This window comes from Streptopelia decaocto (assembly GCF_964273445.1).
Source record: "Streptopelia decaocto genome assembly, chromosome: 3".
NCBI classification, from domain to species: Eukaryota; Metazoa; Chordata; class Aves; order Columbiformes; family Columbidae; genus Streptopelia; species Streptopelia decaocto.
Window position 1 is genome coordinate 17,058,978 of NC_138656.1, and position 11,784 is coordinate 17,070,761.

General features: G+C 45.1%; 1 protein-coding gene across 1 annotated transcript; it reads left to right on the forward strand.

Annotated features, from left to right (window-relative positions):
- The first annotated feature begins 225 nt into the window (after nucleotides 1-225).
- LOC309437826 (WD repeat-containing protein 43-like) lies at nucleotides 226-3,703 on the forward strand. The gene is made up of 5 exons (XM_082048574.1): nucleotides 226-243; nucleotides 1,141-1,254; nucleotides 1,708-1,777; nucleotides 2,396-2,451; nucleotides 2,547-3,703. Exons 2-5 carry the CDS (start codon nucleotides 1,168-1,170, stop codon nucleotides 2,670-2,672), a joined length of 339 nt encoding a protein of 112 aa, XP_081904700.1. The 5' UTR covers nucleotides 226-243; nucleotides 1,141-1,167; the 3' UTR covers nucleotides 2,673-3,703.
- The last annotated feature ends 8,081 nt before the right edge of the window (nucleotides 3,704-11,784 follow it).

Sequence of the window (11,784 nt, forward strand, 5' to 3'; positions counted from 1 at the left end):
GCATCCCGACACGTAGGAAGTCAAGGAAGGGAACCAGGAGACCTGTGTGGTTAAACAGGGAACTGCTGGGTAAGCTCAGGTGGAAGAGAAGAGTTTACAGATGGTGAAGGAGGGGCTGGCCACTTGGGGAGAATATAAGGCTGTTGTCAGAGGGTGTAGGGAGGCAACTAGGAAAGCTAAGGCCTTCTTAGAATTAAACCTGGCGAGAGGGGTCAAGGACAACATGCATCCTACCTTTCCACAGTAAGTATTTTGCATTAATGCTAATGCGTGTAACTAAAACTAGATTTAAATATTTAAATATATGTGTGTTCTTCCTTCAGGAATCTGTCTTCTGCTCTCCTCATATGGCATTGCCCAAATCAATGTACAGAAGGCTATACTTCTGCCACTTTTGCCAAATTGCTGCACATTGGTTTAAATTGTTTGTCTTAGTCATTCGTGACATAATTATAGTCATCCTGAAGTCAAACCAAGATAACTTATGTCATACCTGTGAGAGTTAGGGAACAAAATTACTGTCAAAGAGTAATCTAGCCTGTGTTGCTAAATCTTGTAGATCTAAATTTGCCTTGTTGTTGTAATGTTCATCTCAAGGCCGTCTTGGGCATGACTAGATTTATAGGGTAGAAGTGTGCCAAGTTGGCAGGGTAGTAAGTAATGTTGTAGCTTCTGTCCAGCCTTGCTTGACAAGTGATGGATAAAGCACGCTTGCTTGGTTAAGAAGAAGGCATTTTGTCACTGTTGATCCTTTCTCCCATTTTTTATAGGATTGCTGCGCATCACAACTTGCACACTTTGCTGAGGCTGCATTTGTACACTGGTGTATATTTGGTTCCCATTTGCACAACTTTCCGAATAGTGCTTCAGTACCTGCTTTACAGCAGTGGCTGTGGAAAGGAAAAGTAGTATAAGAATTGCCATGTTTTGAAAGTAGTTGTGTTTCTAAACATGGCTAAATGTTAACTGATCAGGCTGCAAGTGGTTTCTGTGAGCCTGCAGCTCTCCCTTCTGTCTGCAATAATGTGAGCAAGGATTGCTTGCCCCAAATGTACAAAAGTAGCTTAAAATTTAAAAAGAAGACATTTCTGATGTGTTGATTAGCAGCTTCATTTTTCTTTGTCCTTCTCTTCTCCCAAGTTGCCAGACCTTATTCCTCAGCTGGGAATGCTATACCAGTTAATGGAGAGCAGAGTAAAAACTTTGCAAAAGCTTTCCCGTCTTCACGGAAGACTCTACATTCTTGTCACCCAGGTGAGTCCCAACTGAATAACATGGGATGTGTAGAAGTATTGTTTGCAGACTTAACCTCCTGTTGTGATTACACCTGATGGGACCTGTCATCGGGAACTTAACAGAGCCGCTGTACAGCTCTGCTGGTAATGCTCAAAGCAGTACGCTTAATTGACTGTCTAGTCAGTCTCTGCCCACCGAAAGTGTTTAGTATCTTTTTCCTGCCGAATGCATCCGCTAATCCATGAGAGTTTTAAAGGGGAATAAATAGGAGGTACTGGGCCGCTTCAGAGCAGATACCTCTAAAATTTCACTTTGTCCTTCATCCTTGTTTGGCTGTTAAACAAACACTACAAATGAATTAATCTGTGTTAAACTCGATGCAGACTTCCATTTAAATTGTTATGAGTTTTGTTGACCTTAAAGGCTGGAACATATGATTGCATCTAAGGCTAATCTGCAAATTCCATTCAGGTTGCAGCATCAGAAAAAGCTCAGGATGTAGCTGACGTTAATCAGACTGCAAAGTTGGTGTATGAGGATGGTAAGTGTTGCATGCCATGTGTAGCTTAGCTCCTGAATTCATGTGAGGGCTGGTAATTGATGGCCGTTCATCATGTTCAAGTGCTTCTCTGTTAGTGTACGGTCTGCAAGTAGAGAGCTTTTGTGGCAAGTCCATAGCGGGAAAATCAGTGGTTAAAGATGCAGGCATCTTGTAGTTGATTGTTCTTCCTTCCCCTCCTTCTCTTTCCTTCCCTCCCATCCCTGCTTCACAATTTAAGGAATCAGTTAATGGGAAGTTCAGTATACTGCTTAACTGGCAACCCCAAATTTCTAGTGTTAGCTGCCCTTCAGCTAAGGTAGATACAGTCAAGACACTTTCATATTTGGATCAGCAGGATGCCAGGGTAGTGGATGTCAGTGTGTGTGGAGGTACACTTACCATTTGACCTTTACTTCTACTGCAACTTCATACTGCATAATCGTAATGGAAGTGACTTGTTCCTATTTAATGTTGATCAACCTAACCATCAGGTAGAATTAGTTTTGGAATTGAAAGAACATGGTTTGGAGATTCAGCAGCATGTGGAGTTGGGCTTTGTTTGCACAATGACATTTTAAAGTTTGTTTTTCTGACTGAGGAATTGTTTTCTCTTTGCAGAATCCTCAGAGGAGGAAGGCTCAGATGATGAGATGATTGCAGATAGAGACTCTGATGTAAGTGGAGTTGGATCAGATCTTCTCCCATTTGCATGTAATAGAAATTATGTGATTGTCAAAGGTTCAAACATTCCTGTTTATTTTTTCCTCAGGAAAACTGGGATGAAGATGAAGAAAAAGAGGCGCAATCTGATGAACAGGACATGGACATGACTGTTGAAAAGGAAATCAACGGTGATTCTGATTTGGAACCAGAAAATGAAAGTGAAGAAGAATAACAGCACAAAAGAATAATTTTAACTGTTTAAACAAGTGGGCCACCAACCTCTCTAATTCTGGATCATCTTGCAGAAAGGTGCCATATTTGCATATAGGGAGTGCAGACTCGTGCACAGCCTGTGTGCAGAGGCACATGTGGGGCACTGTGCATTTCCGAATCCAGAATGTTTAACCATGGCAGCCTTCTCTCGCCCTGTTTCCCTGCGCTTACTTATAGAAACATTTCTTCCACCTCATGGTCAGATTATGCTTGTCATGTGGACATGCATTTGTATCTCAAGTGAAACAAATCTGCCACCGCTGTTTGTGTGGTAAACTTGGTTCAGCTTTACATTGAATTTGTTCCAAATATTCAAAGATCAAAGTCAACTGGTCTGTACCTTCTTTCCATGCTTCAGTTAGCAATAGCAAGTGGGCATCCTGCTGCATTTTTAAAAAAAAATGAAAAGGAAAAAAAAAGATATTTTTGTAAGATGTAAATTCTCTACTGGAATTCTTTTATTTCCCCCCATCCTCCATTCGTTTAGTTACGCCTTGGCACTATCTAAATGCCAACCTGACTTAAAAATGGCTTCTTCTTTTTTTAAAAATTTGAACTCATGACTTTTATATGTACGAATCTGTGACTTTTCTTGTGCTTCAAAAGGACATTAGAACTATCACTGGCTCCTAATTTTCTTTTAATGGAGGCTGTATATAATTTCCGTGCTAACCCAGAGAATAGACTGTGTTCAACTGGGTGGGGGAAAGTAACACAGGAAAATGAGAAGGTGAACGCTTGTGAATACGTAGCGCACAGCTATACCTTTATTACAGATTTTTAATCTCTCAGTGGCAGAACAAGGACAGCTCTTTGCTCAGCTAATGGAAGCTGAAGTGGTGCAAACACATTTTTAAGAGCAAAACAAGGTAAAGGTTTGAGCCATTCACCACTATAATGTACAATAATATATTTGTCTATAAATGGAGCTGTTGCAACTAAATACCACCCTCTTTGTAAAGTGAATAAATATACATCTCCTTTACCAAATACCTGTCCTGTGGTGTTTGTTGAGAGAGACCTCAGGTAGTTGAGGGTGGTGGTGAAGGATGAAATGCTTTTTGTAGGAAGATTCCTGGTGGAGGAAGAAGACAACCTAAAAGATTACAGTGTTCTGCAAAGCATCTTTTACTGGTTTCTTAGCTCCATATGTTTCAGTTCTATCTGCTGTTTTGTCCACTGCTTGGGGATTGCATGGGGGTTGCAGCATTGCCTGGAGGTGTAGGGGATTGTGATGGACAAGGCTGGAAGAGACATTTTCTGTCTTTGGAGAGCTGGACGTCTAAGGGCAGCAGTTGGAGGCTTCCAGTCATTGGAGGGTTTTAACTGACAGTAAAGTAGTGTCTTAATAACTTGTAAAGCTGGGCTTTTATTTCATTTCTGAGATGCTGTGCAAATAAATGCCAACACTTGTGCTCTGTCTGTACTCACACAAGCCACCAAATTAGGCTGAGGTGACGTGTAAGATTTCAACCGGTACTAATGTTCTATGCAGGTAGGCTTCAAATCAGGCAAAAGAGGGATGTGAATGAAGGTCTGTTGCATCTCAGCTGAGTGAAGGTCTGCTGAGCTTTTGGGGCATGGAGTAACACAAGAAGCAGCTGTGTTTTGATTGTGCAGGGTCTTGCATGTATCTGTGTCCCAGCATTTCCAGGAGCTGATGCAGGAGCCCTGTGTTGGGGTCAAGGAGCAGGCTGAGTGTCCTGTTGACACTGCTTGGGTATGGGGAGTGGTGGCGCTGGAAACCTGCCACCAGTCCTCATTGTACCTGTAAGGTGGGCATGACCTGTGTCCATCCTTTCAGTGCACCAGAAACCCGTTCCAGGAGTGGAGCTGTGGGAGAACCTGGCAGCAGGAAGAGGAGGGGGATTTCAAGTGTTTTTTGGTCATTCTTGCGTCTCACCGACACTGAGATTCTGCGAGTCTGTTCCAGTGTCGGGCAGCAAGCTGGTAGCAGGGGTCTGAGTTCTGGCTGTGGTCGTATGACAGCTGGGTCGCACTGTCCTCTGAGCCCTCTTGCCTGTGTCATCTTCCAGCAGCTGTTCTGTGTGAAACCTTTTGGGTACGGCAGCTGCAAGCAATTGGACTGGCTCCAATAATTAATGCTCACCCTACAGCTGACAACTGACAGTCCTGTGCACTTTCTAATCCTTACAACTATTTATCTGCAAAGCCAAGGTCCCGGCCAGCTGGTGACTAAGCTGTTCGTGACTTTGTCTTCCAAAGATGCCGCAGCGTCTGGAGAACGAGGCTGGAAATGGGGCAGGTCCTCCCTTGCAGCCACAATCCTGGTAGTTTTGGAGCAATGAAGAGAGTAAGAAGGACAGAGCAGTTGCTCATTTGGAGCAGCAGAGGTTGGATGAGGGTTTGTGTAAAGAGCCCAAGGTGTGTCCAGAGCAAGGTTCCGTGGTCAAGAAGTCAGCAATCAATGGGGAGGAAACTCTGAGGCGTACTTTTGTTTTTATTTGCCTACTTAGTATTGTGTTCTGTTTATAGGTTTGTATTTAACGTTTGTCCGGGCACCAGTGCACAGTGTAAGGGATTTTTGTTTGCTGTTTTTCATGTGGTGGTGGCCTTATTTCCATGTTACAGAAGTAGATAAACTTTTGACTGTGGTAGGGAGCAATACCACAGATGCCCAGCGAGTGTCAGGCCAGCTCCACAAAAATTCCTCGCATTCCTGGACAGCAAGAACCACCTGTGACTTGTGCCTTTGAGACGGTGTAGTCGCTTTGTTGCTAAATACATCCTGCTGTGAGACTCTGTGGCTCCCATTCTCGCCTCTTGTTATGGTCCTGCTTCCAGAGGGACTTAGTACTACACCAGGACTTGGTGCGAGAGCTGCTTGTTGCCCCTCTTGCTCAATATTTCAGGGTTTCACCTGGTTCAGGGAGGTCTGGTAGAGGAATAAGCTGCCGGTGTGGGATGTGCGTGTGTGTCCGTGAAAGGTTTTGCTGTGTGGGAACTTGGAGTAGGGATGTTTTGCTGTTGGTCTCCCTGCATGTTATGGAAAGTGATTTAATTGGTTTTAAAAAAACAAACTTTTTTTTGGTTCATCCTTAATATTACTTTTGCTAATAGGTTCCCTGTGACAAAATAACACTCTCAAATGACCTTGGTTAAGAAGCAAACAGAAGCAAGCCACGCTGTTGGAGACATGGTAGAGGAGGAGGAGAAGGACATTGAAAGGGACAAAAGAAAGAAAGATTTGGGATGCACAACTAGTTCTTAGAAAATTCCTTATTACTGGGAACATCAGCATGTAGACATTTGGAAACTTCATATGAAAATTACAGAGATGGTACATAGCTTGATAGCCAAGTTGTAGTTTAGGCTGTCTTGTAATGAAACAAGGGCTTAGTACTGCATTCTCCCTTCTTTGCGTGGGAGGGAACTGTTTGGTGAGAAGGAAAACTCATTCTGTGCACAGTTTTGCCCTTTGCCCTGTAACCTGTGCATACACCAAGATAAAGTCTCTGAGAAACCCATCTGCAGCCTTTGGGATGTTGGTTCTCCGCTCCCTGGAAGAAGGGGGCTGGAGAGAGATGATTGTGGCAGACACTCAGTTTCCTTGCACATGTGTCCAAACTCACAGCTGTGGGACCTTCATGAACCATCCAGAGACTCTCTGCTTCCTTGGTTTGTGGGAAAGACAGGTATTTGGTGAGTTAATTTATGGTGGGCAGCTTAAAACTTCAGTTTTGCTTTAGAGCAAGACTTGGAAGGAAAGATTGACCTTGGAAGGAAAAATTATTCCTACATCTCCAGTCCGCTAAAGGTGTGGGTGACTACTTCGGCTGTTTGCCAGGTGGCCATACCCTTCCAGATTAGGATTGGGTTTGTGATCAGTCTTGGCACCTTCCTGCTGGCATGTAGGTCCCTAAGCTCTCTAACTGGGTGTGCAGAGCACCTGGAGTCACCAGGAAAGCTGCTGGAGCTGTCGTTTGGAGGTGATCTTGTGAAGCAGGTAGTGTGTAATATCAAGTTACGGTGTCTGGATGCCTCAGCTCTTATGTTGTGACAGCTGTGGTGTTGTTCAGTTTATTTAAACATCTATAAAGGATTGTTTTGAACTGGAGAGAGATCCATTCTCTGGGGACCAGATACCATGGGGTATCAGAAATAACGTGTGGGAAGCCACTGCACTCGAGCAGAGGAATTCACTTGCCAAAATATCTTCTGTTGTTGCTGGCATGATTGTTTTTGACTCAACTGCTGCCTAAAACATAGTCTCTTTTTTGGGTCTTTTCTCCAAAACTACCTTATACCCAAGCCTTGCAAAATCAAGAAGATCATAATGAAAATCCTGCTTGGAAGGGAGCCTAGGCCTCTGCATGAGGAAAATTTTGTCCAAGCGCCTTCATCTCTGCTTCTATTTTGGCAGCAAGATACAAAACTACTCAGCAAGGATGTATGAGAAATAAATAAGATTTGTGTGAGTGAATTTCACATTATCTAGGAGGGGAAGTGAAGTCACAGTCAGAGCAGGAGCCTATCCAAAGCTCTTCTAATCATGGAGATGGGCTTAACTAGGTTATGTCAAATACCTTGGCTCAGTAATGAGCACTCTAAGTTATTTAGGAATAACTTAAGGAATTAATGGTGCATTTTGTCCTTGAGAAGAAAATATTTCCCTTAAGCTGCATGGGGGCTTGGAGGGGAGGGTTTTGTCTCTAGGTTCCTCCTATGAGGACACACAGAAGCTTAGAACCTCCTTGATCTCTGCATCTGTGAACTGGAGGACTGTTTGCTTTCATCAACATTAGAGAGCACGGGTCTGTCGGTTGTTTTAGTGACTTCCGAAAGCCCTGCAATAAACCAGTCAACAGTATTTCGGTGCCTGATGGCACGTGTCAGAAGGAGCGGGCTTGTGTGGTTTTCATGCTCTCTCGCACATAGTAAACTCATTCTTTATATTCAGCTGTTTGGCCAACGGGGGGCAATAAATGGTTTATAACCATGGCAACAGTCGCTGTGGGAAACTGGCATCAACAAGAATCTTTTTCATGGACACATCAATGAAAGTATTAAAAATCTTCCCACTCTGAGTCGGGTGAGACCATTTGTGACACTTCCCAAAAAGGTGGTGCAGGGGTAAGTCAGACTGAAATGATATCACACAGCCTGTCTGGTACAGGAGCCGATGACCCTTTCAGCTGCCTCAAGTTGAAAGTTCCTATAAATGTTTTCTGCCCCCAGCTGAACCTGAGTTTTTGGGAAGGGTGGTTGACAGCAAAGGTTGGTAGAAACTGCTTTGGCTGGAGTTGCTCTGTGTTGACTCAGAGATATCTGCAACGCAGAGAACATCATGGTGTGACCTCGGGGAATGTAGCAACACAGGTATTTGCAGTTGCTGTTTCAGCTGACTGGCTATCAGCACCTATAGGTTGGAAGGAGCTTAAGTCTTCTCCAAACCTGCGGTTCTCTGAAGCTTTATTGTGCATTTGGGCTCCTCAAAGCAAGGTGTGTAGCTGAAGTAGGGTTTGCAGATACAATTACACATTTGTAAAAGGGGTATATTTAGTGAAAGAAACTAAAAGGATGAAGGGAAGGCTCTTCTGGAAAAGATGAACTATGGTGAATACTTCAAACTAAATGACTTTGCCTTTAAATAAAAGGAGTTTCAAAGTGAAAATTCCTGTTCTACAGTCTCCATGTTTCCAGGGAATTATTTCCATGTTTATAGGAAGGGTTTTTTCCTCTGTGTGTAAATAAATTGCTCTCTATCTAAGGTAATTCCACAGCAGAATCCGTTTAAAGGTGCTGAAGCCTGCACTTGCTGCAACTTAGCGGAGGAGTCTGATGACAATTTTGGAGCTCGGTTGGTGCTTCCAGGGGTTGTCCCCCCTGAGATGCTTCCAAAATGTTGCAAGTAGGAAACGACGTGGCACATGCTGGTGGGCGGATTAACATCTTCCTCCTGTGTCCCGGGCAAGGCCACCCTCGTCTCTGCAGCACAGGTCAGAGCCGCGGCCCTCACGGCTCTTCATGGATGATTTCCTTTTAGTGCGACTGTCTCATAGGAGAAGTGTATAATGTTATGGATGTAAGGCTGCTTTTAGTTCAGAAGTGGTGTTTTGAATGCTTTGCTTTTCTGGAAGCTTCGAGTTTGAAATGGTACATTTTCAGAGGAAGAAATTAATTTTGAGTACACTAATAGTTTGCACAAAAAAGGGAGAGGGTGAAGTGAATGATAAGGGAGGGAAAAATTGAAGAGATATTTTGGAGGTTTTTGGCTGTTTTCTTTTGGGAGAGGGTGAAGCATTTTATTTTAGTATCCTAACAAACTGCTGACATTTTCTTTGGAATTGCTTGTTTTCAAACTGACTTTCATATTTTCATTTAACCTCCTTTAGGTACTCATCAAAAAAATCCCCAATTATGTCAGTTTTGTTTTCTTTGTGTTTTTTTGTTTGTTTGTTTTAAATTAATAGACGGTTGAATCCAGATCAGGTTCCACATCAGATTCCAACCTGGAAATTGTGTTTCCTGACTTGGGCCTGGAGAGAAGAGCTGCAGACAGGTAGTGCAGCCAGCAGCAGCGCAAGTGAAATCCTGCTCCAGAGCCGCTCACCAGATGCGATGCTCTCAGTCTTCCATGTTGTTCAGAACTGCTCTGGGAAGCTGTGGTGCTCCTGGGACAGAACTTGAGTGCAACGCTGAGGCCAGGCACAGGAGCCGATGTCACTGTGTCACTCAGGAGAGGAAATGACTGATTAGACAAGGCCTTGAACTTTGAGGCCCAAGATTTATTTTCTCCCAGGGATTGCCTTAATTGCATCTGCTAAGAAATGCCCTGGACGTCAAAAATAGGGCATGCTGAGTGGGGCTCCAAGTGTCATCGCATTATGGCTGGTGAAGGATTAGAGTAGATTCTCCTGTACAAATCATCCTTCCATTAACCTTTCCAGTTAGCTCAATGCTTCCAGTTGTTGGAATAACGTCTCCTAAGAGTGCCTGCTCTTGTTCCTCTCAGTATCCCTCTCTTTGTCAGTCCTTCCTCTGGTTAATATCTCTCACTTGCCAAGGCCAAATAAGCAGCACTGTTTAAAAAACATCATTTAACACTGTTGGCGTGATAGGGCTATAATATCTTGAAGAGAGGGGAGGCTTGGGGGGGAGTCTCATCTGCTCCAGCTCTCTTAACTGCAGCATTCTGCACTTCTGTACTCTAAAAGAGTTTAAAGTATGATTTCATGGGGAACAATTCCAGCTCAGTATGTGAGGAAAGGAAAGGCTGACAGAGCAAAAGGGAGTTGTATGTGTGTGCATGAAATCCTTGTTCATTAGAGACAGGGGGAAACAAAAATGAGCGACTGTGCAAGTTCAACTCTGATGTGTGCCTCGGGGGAAGAACTCAAGTGCGGCCGTGTAATTTCCTTTTAGAAATATGGATTCAGCTGCAAGTGATGAGAAGTCTTAAAACAGCTGCAGATATCTTCCCTTGGTTTTCAGGTCTTGCCAAAGGGAGCCTCCAGGAGTTATCGTAGTGTTTTATACTGATACCTCTTGCTTTGTATCTGAGCTGTCTTGCAGCAATTAGAGTGGGTTTTGTAGAGCGTGGTCCCAGCCATTTCTCTTGGAGTTTACAGGGAGATCCTACATCTTTCATGTCCTCTTGTCGCTGTGGTGCCCGTGTAGCAATGTCACGTGCCAGATGTCCACGCAGCTGCTCTCTCAGTCCTCCTCCTCAAGGAGACATGGCGGGAGAAAATAAGATCGTAAAAAGCTCACGGGCTGAGACAAAGATAGCAAGATCACACACCAGTTACCATCATGCACAAAACAGGCCCGAGTTGGGGAAAATGAATTTAATTTATTGCCAAATAAAAGAGATTTGGATGGTGAGAAACAAAGGCAAAAGTGAACCAGCACACTTCCCCTCCATCCCAGACTGAACCACACCCCTTCATTTCTGACACCTCATTTCTGCAGAGGTTGGAGCGGTGGTCAGTCCGTAACGGCTTTCTCTGCCGCTCTTTCCTCCTCACACTGCTTCTGCCCCATCATGGGTGCTCTCTATGGGCTGCAGTCCTTCAGGATGTACAGGTCCTCTGTTCCTGGAGAAGACGAGACTAAGACGAGACCTCATGGCGGCTACAGCTTCCTCACCAGGGGAGGAGGAGGGGCAGGCACTGATCTCTTCTCTCTGGTGACCAATGACAAACCAGAGGGAATGGCAGGAAGATGTGTCAGGGGAGATTTAGGTTGGACATCAGGAAAAGGTTCTTCACCCAGAGGTGCTGGAGCACTGGAACAGGCTCCCCAGGGAGGTGTCACGGCCCCAAGCCTGACAGTGTTCAAGAAGAGACTGGACAACACCCTCAGACACATGGTGTGAACTGTGGGGTTGTCACATGCAGGGACAGGAGCTGGACTTGATGATCCTCGTGGGTCCCTTCCAACTCAGGACATTCTATGATGCTATGGGCCACAGCTTTCTTCAGGAAATATCTGCCTTCTCCAGTGTGGGGTCCTCCACGGGCTGAGCGTGGACGCCTGCCCCACCATGGTCTGTATCCCCCCTGGCCTGCAGCACCTTCTCCCCTCCTGCTTCTCCGACCTCGGCACTCACAGGACCATTTCTCTCACTTTTTTTCCTCACACCTCTCTGTTTTTGTGGCATTTCACCCTTCCTTAAGCACGCTTTCCCCGGGTGCCACCACCGTGGCTGAGGGGCCGGGCTGGGCCCTGTGGCAGGACCGGCAGAACCAGCCCCGGGTGGTGCGGGGCAGCCGCGGCCTCTCCTCACAGACGCCTCTACAGCCCCTGGCTCCCTGCGCCTCCACACGGGCAGCCAACACCTCACCAAAAACTACGTGCTAAACAGGTGCTATGAACTTGGAGAAATTCAGGAGTTGCTTCAGTTTGGCTTCGTCTTGCTCTTCAGAGAGTTCCCAGCCTCGTTTCCAGGGCTGGTTCCCACAGCGGGTTTGGGGGTGGATACCTTGCTGGGTCATGGGCTGACTGAAGAACTCCCCTGGTTTTGGTGAGCACCAAACTGCTCTCATGTAGTGAGTAAAGTGTTAGGAGAACAGGGTATGGGTCTGTAGCTGAGGGTTGATGATCTG